Genomic DNA, 19267 nt, shown 5'->3' on the forward strand with positions numbered 1-19267 from the left:
GCAGTTTAATAGTATACTAAATGACATTCCCCCACATAGGGTGTAATTAGTTTCATGTACTTGACACATTCATGCGAGATGTCAGACTGGAAGATTATTATTGGGTTTTTTTCATACCCAATTTTTAGTTAGAACCAGTTTGTCTGTGCATCTTCCCGCTCATTTGAGGATTAACAGTCCATTATTTTTGGACTGAGATTCCAGTATGACATTTCTCACATTGCTATTAATTTCCTTTCCTGGCCCCTTTTCAGTAGAGTGCATGTGGTTTTTACTATTCAATTCATTAAATTTGACATACCGAAGCACTTGCTCAGATTGGTCTGTTTGTCAATGAAGACTTTAGCAGAGATAACATTTCCAAAAGGCATGAACATCTGCAGAATGTCCTGGTCTCCAAACTCCTGGGGGAGGTGGTAAATAAAGAGGTTTGCCCCTTCTGGACCTTTAGGAAAACAAACAAACAAAAAGGATGAAACCAGCTATTACAAGTGCCATATTTAATCCATGTTTCCATAATACTTACTGAAGGTGATGGTCAGAAAGCATTTCACTTTCTGAATTTGAAGGAAAAAAAGCAAGCGGATCATCAAAGGAACAGAGATGAAATGCAGCTATTTAGAGCATCCTATCTTGAAAAGTGTTTACATCATAACTCTGCTACAGAAGAAGTTAAGCTGCGGACCTTTCATATGAGTGTCTTTCAGCATAATTAAGGTTAGGAAAGCATGTATACAATGTATGACTCTCTCACATTACCCCAAGAACTGCACAAGGACTCCTCTGCTGCCTCAAGCATCTGCATGGGTTTGTCGGTTTAATTCTAGTTGTACGGAAATGCAGTGAGCTGAGCTCAGATTTGAGTATCACAGGTGTAAACTCAAAGGGCAACCGGGGGAGATGGTAATAAAAAGGATAAGACAAAGCAAACCTTGTGACTTGGAAATCAGGAAAGTCAGAGAGAGAAATATACTAAGATCTAAATTTCTACTAAGTAATTATTAAATGACAGTTTAAAAAAAAAAAAAAAAAAAAAGAACAAATTCCCCGTAGAAAGCTCTGTCTCCTGGAAGAAATTCTGTAAAGTAAGCCTTTTAAAAAAGTTCAAAATAAAGGAGTTGAGTTGAAATTAAAGTGGTTTTAGACAAAGTTGAGTTTATAAAGAAAGGTGCAAATCCAAGTTGCTTTGAATATTTTTCTGACAGCCAAAATTTGGGATACATATTATCAGTGATGTTGGTTTAAATACTCATCCTAGCACTAATAGGATATTTTTTTCTCCTTTAACATAATATACTGGAAATGAGCAATGGATGCCTGGAAGAACACGATAGAGCCAGCCATGTGGCCTTCCCATGCAGATACCAGGAGCATAAGTAGTACACAAAAGCAACAAACACCTGCAGTAAAAACACATCTACAGTAACCTGTTTAATTATTTCTGTGCTTAATGGAACCTAAGTGAGCCTCAGTTGTGATATCCTTGGTTTTCTGGAGAGGAAGAGGAAAGCGTGTATCAGATTTATGGAGTACCTTCCACAGCAGTCATGAAGCTTCACCTCTCCCATACAGAAGAACCAGGCTGGCTGCCCTCGCTCAGCCTGGAGGAAAAGGTTTCAGTATTTGCCCAAAAGAAGGGGAAAAATGGGTTAGGGGGGGAAAAAAAAAAAAGAGGAAAAAAAATTGCCACCTGGAACTTATTTCTTCTTACTGCAAGTAAATTATCCTATCCAGAAAATACACTTTTTTTCAAACAGTGAGAAAAAACTTGTTAAATAGCAGTTTAGAGCATATGCACGAGGCTGTTCACTGTGCTTCAGCATTTAATATTTATATAGCATTTTTCTCTGGTGCTTGTCTATCCTCAACCACTCCATACTCCTCACCATTCCATCAGAAATCATGTTAAGAGACAAAACAATTGTCAGTATTCAGTGATGGAATTTACTCACTTTAACTTAACCCCTTACTAACAGAAACATGACATATAACAAAAAAGACTGTATTTTAAAAGGGACACTGCTAATTCATAATGAAAGTAAACCTACAATTGATATGAAATTCCATAAATGGAAAAAATTAAAATAGAAATTAATAGAAAAAAATCAAACTGTCCTCTGATATGTATCTTACAATGACACCAAATAAACAATTTATTTCTGGTGTCAAATAGTGTGTTGTCAGTGACCAAAGTGAGCAAGAGCAAAGATAAATGCAGAGAACACCAAAAAATGAGGGGGGAAGAAGTTAATTAAAAAAACATCCTTTCATTTTAAATAATCCAAGCTGTTAGCAATAAATGAAGTAAAGAATTCAGAGAAAATATACATTTTAACTCCAGCGTCCCTGTACAATAGCCAGCTGGGGAATGCCAAATTTCTCTTCCTAGGAAACACTTCTCATAACAGTACAAGATAGTAATTTAAAAATGGATAAAAAGAGTTCTCTTGAGGATATTATACTAGGTTTGTTTCCAAAGCTTAGCCCTGGCAAGAACAGTAGTGACAACATAGGTACAATCTTAGAAAGCACGCAGTATTTTCCTGTTCTTCTAGAATTAGCTAGAAATTTGAGTGAGAGAAAGCAATGAAAACAGAAACAAACCCCCAAAATGCCTGGGAAGTGTGCATGGGAATGGAAGAGGAGAAAAGGGTAACCTCATTTTGCTAAACATCTTGTAATTAGTATTCATTTATTCTTAGCAGTAACTTCCGGAGGTTTATTTGCTGTTGGCGCAGGAAGAGGGGGCAATCATTCACTTAGTTGCTTCCCTGCAAGACCCACAATTAAGCAACGAACCACTCAAAGTGAAAACGGATCTTGTCATTAACTCAAAACCTTAAACCTAATCAGATTAACTCCATTATCACAGAAAATGGAAACCAGAAGAGAGAATGGCATCCATGAAGGGATGATTTTTGTTACCAGTGCCTTTTTATGTGGTAGTTGGTAAATGCTTTTATATAAGGAAGGATGGTCAGTGAAGTGTAACCTGAAGGACAGGCGGTTACAAAATGAATTACATTAGAGGTTAAAGTAAAAATACTAAACAGGAGAAAACTGGAAAAAAAACAATGATTAGGTTACTCGAGGTCCTTTGTCAAGGCTCTGTGAGGAAGCGAACCCACGACCCCATAGGTTTGGCCCTTTCTCAGCGCGGGGCCTGCTCTGCCGGCGCGGGCGCTTACCTTCCTTCTGGCTGCCCGCAGCGCTCTGCTGCTGCAACAAGCTCTGACTGTACAAGGTGGGCAGCGCGGCGGCAGCGTACTGCTGGATTCCTGAGTAGGCCTGGGTGAGCGCGTCCATCGTGCCGGCCGTACCGTTCGTCAAGCCTGTTGCGCCGAGTCCTCCGTTCAGGGCCGCCATACCTGAGAGCATTTGAGCAACTTTACAAAAAACCCAACAATAGAGAAAAGAAATTGCACTTGTTCATTAGTGCTTTCCGAAAGTCGTTGGTATTATATGACACTGACAACGACGGCAGTGCATGCAGTTTGGCACTTCACCAAATGGGACTGAAAACAAAGAAACACGACTTTAGCGTCAGGATCACTTTAGCACAAGGGTTGCACAGTCAAACGGACTCGCATGCAGCCTGCTACTGGCAAGTACTACAGCTCAGTGCTCCCGAAAGCTTCCCTGCCCTCCCTCCTCAACACCCATGCTGCTGCTGAGGGTATCTGAAGCAGGGACCTATTTGACTTGCATCCAACCAGCTAGCCAGTGGGAACAAGCAGTCTGCAAGGAAACCCACTCTTTCTCACCAGGGTCTTTAGCAACAGGCTGTGACCACACAACAGGCCCAGAGAAGCTGTGGATGCCCCATCCCTGGAAGTGTTCAAGGCCAGGCTGGATGAGGCTTGGAGCAACCTGGTCTAGTGGAAGGTGTCCCTGCCCATGGCAGGGAGGTTGGGACTAGATGGTCTCTAAGGTCCCTTCCAACCCAACCCATTCTGATATCAGAAGGGTTTTGCTTATAGAGTTAGCAGAGAACCCTGATTAACAGCATTTTGAAACAACCCTTTGCACAATTATGGGCTTGGTCCTTTACGTTTGGGGTAGGAATGCTGCGATGATCTGCGCTTCCACCCTCCACCTCCGGTGACTCCAGTCCCTCCAGAAGGGGAAAACAGCAGCACATCTAGAGTGACTAGAAGTGCTTCATCCAGACTAGTCATCTTTCATGAAGACACAAAAGCGTTTGGTTCTAGCACTGTCTTTCTTCCCACTGGAAGCAGAGTTGCTTAATTTTTTTTTCTTTAAAGCGATTCTACATCCTGATAAATAACAGAATAATTTAACTGGGATGACTGCCAAAGAGGAAATTTCAGACTGGATTGCTAGCTGTGTGGAAAATGTCATCCTATACCGTGCGAACAGTGCAGGCTGCAAAAGAAGTTTTACTACTCTGACTCGATGGTGGACAAACTCCTGGGCCACGGCCTCTCTCCATTGCTTCTATTCCTCACCATGGCTCCTAAATGAGCAACGTTGAAGTTAACAACATAAACACTTCTTTTTTTTTCCACAAATTCCAGAAAAAGTGAATTTTGTGTTAGATCTACAGTCTCTTTGGCAGTTGAAGGGGTGGCAGAGTTCGAAGCCCTACTCATCGCCTACATCTCCAACTTGCTCACCAGGACTGAGGGTTAGGCCAAGTTTTCTGAACAACATAAACACTTTTTTTCCCCCCACAAATTCCAGAAAAAGTGAATTTTGTGTTAGATCTACAGTCTCTTTGGCAGTTGAAGGGGTGGCAGAGTTCGAAGCCCTACTCATCGCCTACATCTCCAACTTGCTCACCAGGACTGAGGGTTAGGCCAAGTTTTCTGCACAACTAGCTAACCCGTACCCCCAGTTTTTAGGTGAACAGCTCACAAACAACTTAAAAAGGCTTAATCAGGCCCCTTGAGGTACAGTAGATCTGTCACCAGAAAAATGAGGCCAGAAAAATGAGGCACCCAGAACCGTGAGCGACCATTTCTTAGACACTGATTGTGTAGTGTTGCAGTTGGAAAACTGATGGGTGAAGAGGTGGAGCCATATTAAGACCCAAAAACTAGGAATGTTGAAGAGAAAGAGATGGCTTAATTTCAGAGCAATAATAAGGGGTGATATGTAAATTGCAGAAAAGTGAGGAAATTAAGCAGAGGACATTTTATAGTGAATTAACAACAAAATCTATTAGACTGGGAAACAATCTTCAAGGAAAGTGGCATAAACCTTATCACATGAGTAATTTAGAGACAGGAAGAATACTGCAGGGAATTATCCTGCACTGACAGAGGAGGATAAAGATGCTGACCTACTGGATTTTTTCCATCTCTTATGTAGATTCAAAAAGTGTGTTCCTATGAGTCTCCAATAATCAGGACAATTGCTCAGGTGGCACCTTTCTGGCTCCACCAGAGTCTGTGCCAATTAAGAGAATTGTACTGCATAAATTATACCTTTTGATATTACTATAATTTGTGTGACTAAACACTTGACAGAGATGTGATATTCTTAGCCTTTCCTTAATAAAATGTCTCGCACTTTGAAGATTTCTCTTCCCCCTCTTCAGAGCATCTCTGCATCCTGATAGGCAGTACTGGCTGATGCTACTTTGTACAAAAAACTGCCAGAGCACGTATAATGGTCCCAGTTATAAAACAAAAACTTGCAAGCCAAGATAGCTTGTGAAGCATCTTATATCAAAAAGACAGGACATTTGGAAATGGAATATTCATAATAACAATAGAGTTATTAATTATTAAGAATTAATTATTATTAATAACTGTTATTAATATTACTTGATCCTGAGCCTGACCTTAACCTGCTCTGATATTTTTGTACCTAGGTTTGTGACACTGCTTGCATGGGTGTACACACAGCACTGGTTAAAGTAAAGGTTGCTGATAAAGCAGCTTGTATCTCCTTTTATTACAGTGTTGAAATAACTTGATAATAGAGGAAGCATTAGGATAACATGTTATCTTTTGTGAGTCATCAGCCTATTAGATAAACATGCCTTGTGTAGCAGTGGGCAGCATCCTCCCCCTTCTTTCACCCAGAATCAATAGCCCCTTCCCATCAAATGATCTTAGATTAGCAAACAGCCAGACAGCCCCAGCTCACTGCACTGCTTCCAAGGAGGGCACGGCTACCACTACTGCAGCACACGTCTCTAAACACACTTCCCTCCAGAGCAAAACAGATTTTTTCTATTCTCCTATCTTATATTTTATGAAATCCATGAGATCCAGCTGCAGTTACACACCTCTGCCATCTCTTTATTATCTCTACCAATGCACCTCAGTATGATATTAACTCTGGTCCTTTCTGTGAAACAACCTTTTGGAGTCTCTCATCTATGACCTTCTACATTTTTGAGTTACTCTACATAATACAGAAGTGACAATGCTTGGCAAGCCAAAAGGTCTCTCAAAGTGTTTTCCAAGCACCTTCAAATATGTCACAAATAGTTTTATCTCCACTTTACAGATGTAAATATGGGGGCAGAAAGGCTAAGTGACTGCCCTGGCTTCACACACATATATTGTGTTGCAGCTGTCCAGTATCCTGAATCCATGGTCTTTTTTCTTAACTGCATAGAATCTCTTCCTCCCTCTTTATTAAATTTTCCTCATTATCCATAATTTTTTTTGTTAGCTACATTATTTACATGTATGTGTCCAAAGGAGACAGTCTAATGCTTTGCCATTTAAGGTTTTAGATGCTTCAAGCACGACTGAGGGAAGACTGGGTGAATCTCCACATGTACATACAACTGTTGTCAAACCCTTGGAGATGGTTTAAACTTACCATACTCCACTTACTTTATTTTTTAAGGCCTCCAGACATCTTTCTACAATGCTTTTCTCTTCAATGAGAGCACTATCAGTCTCCACAGCCTAGCTTTTTTTTCATGGACTCAGCCAGGATCCAGAAAACAGATAAAAGTCTCCTAGTGAGCTCAGCCTAGAAGACATTCTCCTTGTGATTCTCACATACAGAGCAGGACATGGCTTCAACAGGAGAGTACCTCTTCTGACACCTTTGTGTAAATCAATGTCCAAGCCCAGTGTCACCTTTTGATTAATTTTTGGGTTAAGCTCCACTTGACTTGTACTTTGGATCACTCTTGTTAATTCCCCAATTAGAAGCATGCCACTCAATTCCAATTTCTCTGCACAGTTACTTCAGGAACCTCCATGACCAGTGAATGTTTTTACTGGAGTGCTTATGACCATGGCACAGTGTGAAACATCAGACTCTCTGAACGTGAGGGTTCCTGAAGGCAAACTCCTAGGCAGGTTTGAGTGTGAATGACTGGGTCAGACACGGTCACGAGGAAAAACACTGGCTCGTCATTAAAATAGACAGGGGAGGTGGTTGTAATTTGAACAATGCTTCACAATCATTAGCATCACAATTACCTGAAATTGCTAATCAGTGTCATCTGTTTGAGAGAAACAGTGCCACAACACTGTGATGTGTTGGGGGAAGCAGTTTTCCTTCTTTAAATCTCCCCCATACACAGACAGACAGATCCACATACATTTTTTAAGTGCTATACATATACAGGTATTCCAGGCACATACACTCTCTGTCCATAAAAACATCCATGAAGAAGATGTAAGACTGAAGCCACTGTTGGTACATGGAAGTAATGGTGGCTTAAAACAAGCTGAAGTTTGTACTAGGTTGTGAATACATCATTAATATCTCAAAAGACACATGCAGATCAGTTCGCACACATACCACCTCAAAATACTTGCTGAGAAAACGTAAACTCTTTGCTTGTAGCCTAGCAAGAAGTGTTAAAAGTGCAACAGAAGGGTTCCCATGCAAAGTCAAGAGCTCAAAGGTGGTTCACTCTTGCTCGGTCTTGATGAAAGGGACATTATCTTGGAGTGCTCCAGTGTGCCTGGGTTCTTAGTGTTTGTGTGAAGGAAGGAGTGGGATGTCATACTCTGTGACTTCTTAGAAACTGAGTAAAGCACAATTTTTATCAGAAAAAGACATTTAATGATTTCTTACTTATGACAAGGTTAACTCCCTTACTATGAGAGCTCACAAGAGGAGGTAAGTTAGCGTTTCACGCATGCCATTTTCAGTGGCTTGCTTTAACACTAATGTAAGAATAAGAAAGGAAACAAATATCTGCCATTTTGGGAACTAATACTTACATCTTAAGTTGTTCTTGAGTTACATTTACTATGAGGTTGTTTGTGTGAAATATGCATGTCCTTGCCAGAAGCAAGACCTGTTTTACACAAGACCCCATGCAACCACTCAACATTGCTACATGGACATCCATTAGCCCCCTTCCTTCCCAAATCCCAACAATGACAACCAGAGAGCACAGAACGAAAAGATTGGGTGAGCAGCCAAGTAACAGTGATAAAAAGGACATCATGCAGAGCATCAGAGTGAGCAAGAGATACTGAGGAGGACATCCATTCCTGGGGGTACATTATGACGGGTCATGGACTGGCAATGACCAAATAGATGCCTTGCATTGTAGAAGGAAATGCAAGGAGCAACAGCAGCTAAAAAAAACGGAGGGGGAAAATGCAGCTGGACAAATGTCTTCCATTGCAGGCAAAGGTGAAGTCATCATCGCAGAAACAATAAAAAAAAAGAATAAATCCTTCTTCAGGAAAATCTTGACCAAGGCTTAGAACAAAGAAGAATGTTCTAACAACTACTGGCATCTACTTAGCTGGAGATGCCAGGGTTTGTTTAAGATGTCATAGGATATATGTGCATGTGCTGGTATTACAGGTGACTATCTGCATCATTCTCTTACACTTGCCAATTAAAAGCCAAAGACTTGCCTTCATTTTTAAAGTATCTTCCTCTCAAGTCAATTTGATAATTCCTACAAATATTTTAAAAGGACTGTCTCCGTTGCAAACATCTTTTTATCACTACATTTCTGAGTGAGTTTTTGTACACAGGGTGACACAGCTGTTGTCAGACTCCCTAAATGAAAAAGGAGCCTCTTCTATAACCTAGATAACCCAAATCCCTGGTGACATTTCTTTTACCCTCCATGCACCCTGCAAGAAAAGGAGTCTTTGTGCAGGGACCCAAGGGACTTCACTTTGCAAAGCAAAGTATGTGAAACTAAAAGACTCCAGAACTGCGTATGTAACACGAATGGAACTAGATCACCTTGACCCCCTTATTTTGCATATAAAATAAAAATAATCATATCATCACTTTACAATCAATAGTTTTTGTGGCATGATTATTGGGGAAGGCTGTCCACCACAGCAAAAATACTCACTGTTTACGGTACCTGCTAGTGCATTAATATTATTCAGTCCAACAGTAGCTCCAGCCAATCCTTGGAGAGTACCCAGAGAAGTCAAAGAATTCATGGCCGCACCAGCTGTGGAATTTGCAGTTGATGCAGCCACTGAAAGGGTAAAAAAAAAAAAAAAAAAAGGCAAAATTAAGTCCGTATTTTGCTTATTTTAGTTGATCACAAAACAGCTTATGATACTGCTGAGCACAACAACAGGGCTACTTGCAAGAAAAAGAAAAGAAGAAAATGAGACCAATAGAGCAACCTTTTTCAAGATATTAATAGTATGATTGTTCATGGAAAGTGTTGATGAGCCTTGAACTGCAAAGACTGGATCACAAAGTTTAACTCTGTGCTATCATTTGCAAACATAGTAGAGAAACATGTATGGGATCCATCACTTTCTCAAAAGTTTGTCAATCAACCTAGCATCTCAGCCTGATCAGCTAACCAGGCTATTGAGATTTTGCCACATTTTAAATTCCATCATTAAAAAAAATAGAATCAATCACAGTAATTTTATCATAAAACAGCTTTCTGTTCTGGGACCCAAGAGTTCTAAGAAAAAATTATAATTTTTCTACGTGAGACACTATGCCATTGTGGCTCTGGTCCAGGACACCGTATGAACATCACCCCAAGCCTTGAAGTTTACAAACAGAAGAATGACCAGCCAAATACAAATTGTAACTACTATCTGTTTTATTACAGGATTTTAGCCTGGCCTTTGTACCTAACTAGTTGTGTATATGCACCCCATATATGATACCCAGAGATACCCCATAAATGCCCAGAGAAGCTGTGGATGCCCCATCCCTGGAAGTGTTCAAGGCCAGGCTGGATGAGGCTTGGAGCAACCTGGTCTAGTGGAAGGTGTCCCTGCCCATGGCAGGGGGGTTGGAACTAGATGGTCTTTAAGGTCCCTTCCAGCCCAAACCATTCTGTGATTCTGTGATTCTATACTATACCCACCCCGAAAGCTCTGCCAGAGGGGAAGCTGAGGCTCAGGTGGAGAAAAGGTCCTTGCTGCTACAATGTCAAGGGAATGATGAAGATGGATGAGATGCATCCATCTAAACTACAGGCTTAGGAAGAGAGACTCACTCTCTTGTCCTAGGAAAGTAATAAAGCACCTTAGAAAGAGCTATCATTTAGGATAGGTTGGATGACCTAGAAATGCCTGTCTCTCTCACAGAAGGGCTGTAGATAACTAGTGTGGATTAATTCACAGGTAGGTGAAGTTTTGCCAGTTGAATCACACTCATAAAAGCTGCAGAAGCAATTAAGATTTTAGCTTGTCTCCTGAGCCCTCCTTTAGTTCATCAATCATAAAGACTTTCTTTTCCTTTAAAAAGTTGCATTATCTTCTGAAAAGTGAAAGTTTAAAATCAGAGTTTTGGTGATGATTTACTAGGGGCATATCATGTCTACACCACGCTTTTCTACTCCTATTTATTACCTAACCGTGAAATGGTTGCAACCGCTTTTATCTTGATGCTCTTTTGAGATGCGGAACACATGAGATTACTCAGTGAACCCGGAAGAAAGTGAAGTCTCTACAGATGCAGGATCCAGTAAGGAAAGTAGGAGGCAACTTTTTTACTCCGTGGGTGAACGTTAAAGCTCTAATCTACAAATAACCCACCTTTACAACATTAAGACCCACCAAAGAAAAGCCTTGGCACTCATGATGCCTCAAAGTACCTCACTTCGGTGGGCTAAGAGTGAGAGATTTCCTGAGTGTGTGAGGCACTCCTTGTTCCCACTTCCCTAGCATCTGCAATGTTAACTTGAATAATTCTATATGTTGCAGATAGAAGCAGCTATGATTATTCAGTCTCTCTCCGCAGAGCAGTAAGAAGCCAATAATGTCTTTGATTAAAAAAAAAAAGTAATCACAAAACCCAAGTAAAAAACTTCTCAGATAATGTGGGCACTAACAGAGAAGAGAGAAAAAAATCAAAGTGAACGAATGTCAGTGAATTCCCTGTGACCAACACTGCTCCATGTTTCTGCTCATGTTCATTAGCAGATCATTTAAATGAAGTATATAAACCTCAAATCTGAAAGATCTGATTGGTTTTGACTGGGCTCAATTCCATACATTTCTGTTTCAGAGGACTATTACCCTTTTCTCTCGAGGAAAAACATATATTTAAGAAACAAGAGAAATGGGGCTAGGGAACTGCCTGAAAATTATATTAAAGCTCTTGGGGGCAAATAACTCCTGTGAATGAGAGCCATACGCTTACGGATTGTCAACACATCTGTTGGAGGAGGCAGAAAAACCTGATTAAATCCTTCTTCCCTCTCGCGCAGCCCACAGAGTGCGTTGTGGTGGCTCTTACCATAGTCTCACGGCTCAAACACGCAGGGATGGCCAGTATTTGTGGCCAACACCTCTCTCCTTTTATTTATATCAAGTTTCTCTGTTCCATCAAACACAGAGCAGGTGCCTCAGCGATTCTCTCATTTGAAGATGCAGTGCAGATTATATAGTTTGCCTAAATAATGAATTGGCATATAATCAATATAAAATACTAGTTGGAGCACTGAAGCACCTCAGAAATCAGTTTTTTGTTGTGGCTATTTCTTCTGCTTAGCAGTGATCTGTCTCACAGATCCACTGGGACAATGCTTTTTACTCTTTGGCTTATTATTTCTTGGAGGAGAAAGAAACTGAACAAATTATGTGGTTTCTGTTATCTTACTGAATATGAGGTGAACAGAAATGAAGGGAGCTCCTTTTGTTAGTGCACTTGTAAAGGACAGATCCAGCACCTTACTGTGTGGAGTTTACAGAGAGACTCCACACTAGTTACCTGCTTCCCTTTGACCAAGACCTGCATGTATGAAACGAAGATGAAGACAGCAGTGAGCTAAAATACTTACAGGGGCCATAAAAGGTCCAAGATATTAAGAGAGGTGAAAATTTCTCACAAAATGCCGGATAAAACCAACAGATGAAGCAAAGGTAATCCATGCCCGCAAAGCACTTCACGGGAGATGAAACTCAAGTTATAAGTCCTACAAGACACACGTGAAGCCTTAGGCCGGCTGAAAGTTTTTACCTCATATACTCCCAGTATATGCTGAAATCCATCTAAAGACAAGGACTACGCTTCTCCCGTCCTTTGCCCTTTTCGAGCTTCTTTCAACTAAACAATTGTAACATATATTGAACCAAAGGGAAAAAGAAAAATCACATGCCTTGTGGAAACAGTAGATGGCTGCACTACTTTGGGGGAACCTGTATAACTCTCTCATGTCACCAAAGCTCTTGGGCTCACCACCTGCTCAGAGTAATAGCAGAGGAAGTAAAATTCACTGTCGGAATAGCGTTATTCTATATTTATGGCTTTTAGTTGTCCAAATGACAAAAATAGATTGAATACCTACAGGATTTATAAAGTGGGTTTTTTTCTGGGTTCCCCTGCCAACAAATAAATTAAAAGAAAACATTTCACAGCTCCTTCCATCCTCACACCAGAACACTGCTGCTCTGTATGGAATCACTTCATAGTGCTGCTTAAGAAGCAGTAGGCATCTGTCTCCAGGTACTTAGCTTGATGTACGGGGCTGTAGTACCACTAGGAATTGCCCTCTTTGTGCTACTGATGCACCAGCACTTGGTGCAACCACGAGGAAAATCAAAACAAGAAAAGTGCAAATAACTTGGGCATGTGGTGTCACTGTATGGCACACCCTGTATCCACATGTGGTGTATTGTTTGTCTCTTTATGCTGGGAATTTTATCCTTGCCTCCTTAAAACCTACGTATGTCAGGGACTCAATAAATTTCTGGGGCAGTATTAAGTGCGTTAGCGAATACTGAAGCTAGGGGGAGAGATTCAGCAGACTGGAGCTCCAGCCTGATGAATGCTGGCTGAAACCACAATAGTTGGTGAAGAACAGAGATGCTTTTTACCAACTGCACCGATCATTCCCTCACAATGTTAAGCCCTGGATAAGCATCAGAACATGATAGATAAGATTTTGTCTACTCAAGGAACTTTTTCCTCTCTATCATCAGTCATTGGAATAAGCCCACAACTTTCTCAAAGTGGCTGTTGCTCAATCAGAGACTATTGGCAGGAGTCACAGGGTTGAATCCTTTGGCTGTTGTTGCAAGAGTTCAGACAAGATGTTCATCACATTCCCCACTGACCTTAAAAATCTATTAATATGTGAAAATAATATCACAGCATTGGATAAAGAGGTCATTTTAGACTTGTAAGAGTAAAGAGTTGTCCAGTAACCTGTAGAAAAATCTGCTCTTTCCTGCATGCACACTGGTCACCTGTTGCCTTCTCCACCCAAGCCACTACAGAGACTTAACAGAACACTTCATCTCCAACCATGAAAGGTGAGATGGTTAAAAATGGTTTAGTATTAGAGACCTTACTGTTTCTTCTTTGTTGACCCCTCTATCCCACATTTCTGTGTCAATCTCACAACCCTCCTCCTCTTTCTTCCAAACTAAACTCCACTTTAATAAGCATCCAGAAAACTTTAAATATTATAAAAAAAAATCATTAAGAAGCTGTGAAATGGAGAAGGGCATGGCTGCAGCCTTTCCCCAACCCCCCCACCTCCCATATCTCTCCCAACCCTAGCCATTTGACCTGACTGTGCTCCATTTCATTGATGAAATTTTTGCTATCAGTTTCATTACGAACAAAGATACTTGGCCTTTGGCAGATATATTCTTTAACAGAGCTCTCTTTGATACAGAGAACACATTCTCATTTGGAGTGGTTGCTCTATGCAGCACAGATACCTGTGCTTAACTAGTAATGTTGCATTCACAGAGATTTTTAAAGCTGTAAGGAGTTGGCACTTTTAACTATTTTCCTCAACACATTTATTTCTGCCTGTAAAAGGTTACAACACCTTTCAGGTCAGAGATTTTTTAAATAGAAAACTAAACTAGCAATGAGCCATTTCCCTTTTAATTTAAATAAGGTTTCAACACAATTACTAGAAACTATGCCAATCTAGAAGAAAAACAGGTATTAGCATAGAAACTTTTGGCCATTCTTTTGGATAGCTGATGTCCATAGAGTCATAATGATTTACATCATCTGGAAAACTACATTAAGGATAACAGCATCTGGGAAAGGCAATGATGTGTAACTATTTATTTGGCTTTGCTGTGCACACTGTGGATGGGATTAATTTCCTTACCTCTGGCAGCCTTGTTAGTTTAAGCTAGTCTAGTCAAAACTATCCTCAGTCATCTCTGAGGTTAAGAGACCCACAACTCAGACACCCTACCTTTAGATTTCTATCTCGGGGTGGGCTGAATTGCCCCCTGGAATTGGCCTGTTTCCACTGACTGACATGGTGAACTCGAAGTAGAGGTAGACCATTCATAGAGGAGATGTGTTTTGGGATGGATCTTGCCCTTCCCATCAGCCACCTGTTCTGTTAACAAACTGGTGATGTGAAAGCGAGGGATCTGCTTTCTTCCTGCATGCAGAACCCATGCCAAACCATGCAAACTCAGGAGTTTGAACCTAATCACCTCAATAAAATCTCAGGCTCAGAGGGTAATCTGCCGAAGATGTGCACTATTCTGCAAAGCACGCCCTGTCAGGGACAGGCAACAGGGACTTACACAGTTACAGTATAGCTCATACAAAGCAGGACGGTCTTGCACAAAAGCATGCACGGTGACCTGAAATACTAGATGCTACTGATGCCTTTCCTAGTTCTGCCTCAAACTTCTTGTGTTGCCCTGGATAACAAGAGTTGCAAGAGTTCAGACAAGATGTTCATCATATTCCTCACTGACCTTAAAAATCAGTGGCACGTGGTATATTTTTTTTTTCTGCAAGACAAGGCTAATTCTGCTTCTTCCCAGTTGCTGGCTTGTCTCTTAGAAAGCCGTATCTTGCAGGCACAGGCACATTTTTGTCATGCCAATTTACTTCCTACACCCAAGACCTTCACAGAGCTTCTAGGTATACTGAAGTAAGAAAACCACCGACCTATGCTTGTCTGTAGTATAGCCTCAGGCAAATCCCACTCCTCTCATGTCTCAGGGACAATTTATAACATGAATCCTCTTCCCCAACAGACGAGGTCAGCTGGAGGGCCCAGGGAGGCTGCCTGAGCACCGAGAGATGAAACAAAGTACTAGATAACACTCCCTCTTACTGTTGCTCTAAAGAAAAGGACCTATTCAAATCGCACATGTACTGCTATGATTTAGAAGAGATGGTTTGCAGACTGTAGTTGACCCCATTCTTTCCTTAATTGTTTTTGGTAAATGCCTAAGTAATAAAGAACTCCAATGACTTCTTGGCGAAGTCATATACCACAGAAAAAAGAAGAGTGTCTGGGAAACCCCATACTTGGTCCTGTTTTATGGGTGGTGGTACACAGTAGACTGTGCACTCTCTCCATTCCTCTTTGCCTTGTCCTGTTCCCTTCCTCCTCTTCCAACGCTGGCATACTGCCTGCAAATGATACAGTCACACTGCAGGCCTGGCACTAAGGTATTAAGAATATTAAAGAGGTATTTCAAAGATTTTAAGTGCAGTTTCTTCTTGGAAACATTTTGTTTGGTTTTAGGACAGGATTAAAGGGGAGAATGGGCAAAGAAAATCAGGGGCAGCTCCAGTTCTTTGCCTGCACAAAGGGTTGCTGTAGACCTTCACCCGTCCCATCCATGTGAAGCTGTAGACCTTCACCCAACCCATCCATGTGAAGAGCAGCTATTGTTTCTGGAGCAGAACCAGCCTTCTGGTGCTGCAGGGCTTCAGTGCAGCTCCAAAACCGGCTTAACTACACTGGGGCTTTCCACACAGAGAGTCACAACAGTAACTGTGTCAGCCCTGCTGACAGCTTTCCTTTGGCAACTCTCCGTTACACTCCACAATTGCCTGTCACTACCTAACGTACGGCACCACAGGAAGCTCAACGCTTTCTTTGATACCAGCTTATCTGTGTTCTGGTCACATCCTGCTTAGTCGGTGTTAGAGGATGTGCATATGGTAAAAAGCAAACCACACCGCTTGGCTGTGAACCACAACTTTGTTCTTCTTGTTTTTACTTAATGGAGAGTTTAAATAACTCTGTGTTCAAAGTACTTATTTTCCAGTTAAGATGATACAGTAGTGCACCAGGGATGAATATTACCCACAAATTTAAGGTTCAGTATCTCTGTGAATTTTAAGCATGAGAAGTTGCAGAGAAAATATATTCTCTTTTGGGAAAGACTCCTGTCAAACCTATACTGGTGGTTGTCTTGGTCCAGAATCCTATTTCCTCTACTGAATTTGGGTGTATTTCTCATTTTCAGCTGCCTTTCTGTGCTCAGTGACTCCAAGGGATAGATAAAATAGATTTGATTTAAACTTCTCCTGATTAAATGGCTGCCATTCAGAGGGATGCAGATGAGCAGAGTTGGCCAACCCAATCCTTATGAAATTTAACAAGGACAGATGCAAAGCCCTGCACCTGGGAAGAAATAATCCCTTTCAGTGACACAGGGTTGGGATGGATGGGCTGGGGAGAAAAGGACCTGGGGTGTCCTGGTTGGAGGTGACCATGAGCCAGCAGCGTGCCCTAGCAGCAAAGAAAGCCAACAGCCTCCTGAGCTGTTGGAACAGGAGAAGAGCCAGGAGACCACACGATGTTTCCTCTTTACTCAGTGCTTGTTAGATCCCATCTAAATACTACATCCAGATCAGCTAGAGGGAGTTCAGTGGAAGGCCAGTAAGGCAACATGGTCAGGGCCTCGAGCACTCATCCTGTAATAAACTGGGCTTGTTCTGGCTGGAGAAGATATGGCTGCAGATGGACCTAAAGCACCCTCCCAGTACTTAGGAGGAAGTCATCAGCTACACAGAGCAGTAGCGAATGGTGGGAGGACGAAAGGTAAACTGAAACAAGAGAGGTTCAATCTAGGTGTAAGTGACAACACTTGCACTGTGAGGATTGTCAAGCACTGGAACAGATCACCCAGTTTGCCCAGTTTGCGTCCTTTTCAAGACCTGACGGGATCAAGCCACCAGATTTCGCCTCACACTTGACCCTGCTTTGAGCAGGGGGTTGGACTACAGACCTCCTGAGGAACCTTCCAACCTCGAATATTTCGTGAACATAGGAAAAGTAGAACAGTGTAGGAGAAAAAGTCAGGTAACACTGATGCAGAATGAAAGACAGCTGAAGAACGAAAATGTGTTGGCAGAAAACTGAATAGGAGATCTGGCTTCTGTTCTTGGGTCTGTTTAGAGGAATACAGGTTGACACCGATTATGTCACTTAACTCTTGACTGTGCTTCTTATTCAAGGCTGCCACAACTACCTAGTGTGGGCTAGATTTCCAGGGCTAGATCTACATCTAACAAAAGGAGGTCCTGACCTTGGATGATTCCTTGAGATTTTAGATTCCTTTTACTTTCCTTTAGATTTAGCAATGTGCAGCAGAAAATAAAATCATAGTAGGAGAATGGAAGGAAAATATATAAAGAAATTATGCCAAGAGGGTAAATTCAGTAAGAAAAGAAAATCAAAATTATTTTAAGACTTTTAACATTTCCCCAGTCAATAACATAGAAAAAAAAATATAAGAGCTGGGGACAAAAGGAAAAGAAATATTAAACCCAAAGTAGAAATCTTTAATTTTAGCAAGTTGAATTTAAAATCTTTGTTTACTACCATAATCTCTTGGGTAAACACAATATTCCTTTGTCCCTTTGTTAGTATAAGAGGGATAACAAAGCAAAGAGACAACACTGGATAATCAGATTAAGGCTGCATTTGCTGTTTTCCCTCTAATCTTCAGTTGCAAAAAACAACAACGTTTGGAACGTCTCGCAAACTGTATCTAAACAGGACGAGCACCTGCCTGAGGGAAAGACTAAAGATATTGGGCAAAGATTAGTTGTGTTGGACAAAGTCTATGCAAAGCTTCCAACTTTGGTCTGATTTACATCTTATTCTGCTTATGGTACTCTCTTAAACAGAGAATAATGTCACCCAGCTGCAGGAGGTTCTTGTGTAATGGGGAACTTGGACCATCGATCTGGTGTTCTGTGGGATTCTGCCCAAACCTGATCTTATGTGTTTAAGGTCGATCAATTAAGGTGTATTCTCTTCCTGTAGAACTAACACCAACTGGTTGTTTTAAAGAGAAGGAGGCATAAAACCTTTCTCCTAAACATGCGAATGAAAGTAATGCTGGAGCTTATGAAATGAGGATTATAAACATGGGTGTGGGGGAGAAGTGGCTAAGTCAATCACACCACCCATGTGACATTGCTCTCAGGAATTTGCAGTTGTGTTCCTGTCTGAAATGAGCACACTCTACAGGCTCTGCCTGCATAAGGAACATTTTAAAGGCGAAGAATAATTAAGCGATGACAGAGGCATCATCATTATTAGATAATCACAACCCAGGGGCATTAACAAATGTTGAGTGTCTCTAATCCCATGGGGTCTAATTATTCTGTGATAATAACCACACCTCCAAGTTTTAATTTATTCTTGTGGAGAATCTGGGGGGGGAGGGAGGAGGTGGGAGAAAGGGGGGCATTTTAATATTTTTGCTGAAAGAAGATGCAGTTGGCCTTTCAAAAGGGCTCATCAGTATTCTAATCTAACTAGCATGTGTGATTGGCATTAAATTGTCTGCCCTTTACAGTGATCTCCAGCCAATCCAAGTATTCACCCCTGCACAAACCGCTGGTCTCCCAGTCACTAACAGCATCACCATGCACTGGTTCTGTTTCTTGGGGCAATTTTTGCCAAAGGAGAGGTGGATTTTCCTGGTCTGGGGCAGTTAATTCTCCATAAGGTCCTCTGACAAACACACTGGCATCAGTGTGGAGAGAGACGTAAAACCTTGCTTATTTTCTGGTATCTTGGAAGTGCTGTCTGTCATGTCAAAAAGGAAGATTCTAGTGAATTTAAGTGCTTTGCTTGGATAGAATAAAATCAAAGTGACAGACATACTCC

At 41.3% G+C, this 19267-nt stretch overlaps 1 protein-coding gene across 1 annotated transcript in view; it reads right to left on the reverse strand.

Annotated features, from left to right (window-relative positions):
- Positions 1 to 301: 301 nt before the first annotated feature.
- Positions 302 to 19267, reverse strand: part of CELF2 (CUGBP, Elav-like family member 2) — a gene marked incomplete at its 3' end in the record, with an annotated part of 120524 nt that continues 101558 nt past the window's right edge. Inside the window, exons 9-11 of the mRNA XM_010152842.1 lie at positions 9290 to 9409; positions 3189 to 3368; positions 302 to 445 (exon numbers count right to left, since the gene is read on the reverse strand). Coding sequence (XP_010151144.1) covers positions 302 to 445; positions 3189 to 3368; positions 9290 to 9409 — 444 coding nt within the window. The remainder of the gene's footprint in view (positions 446 to 3188; positions 3369 to 9289; positions 9410 to 19267) is intronic.

This window comes from Eurypyga helias, unplaced genomic scaffold (assembly GCF_000690775.1).
Source record: "Eurypyga helias isolate BGI_N326 unplaced genomic scaffold, ASM69077v1 scaffold8970, whole genome shotgun sequence".
NCBI lineage: Eukaryota > Metazoa > Chordata > Aves > Eurypygiformes > Eurypygidae > Eurypyga > Eurypyga helias.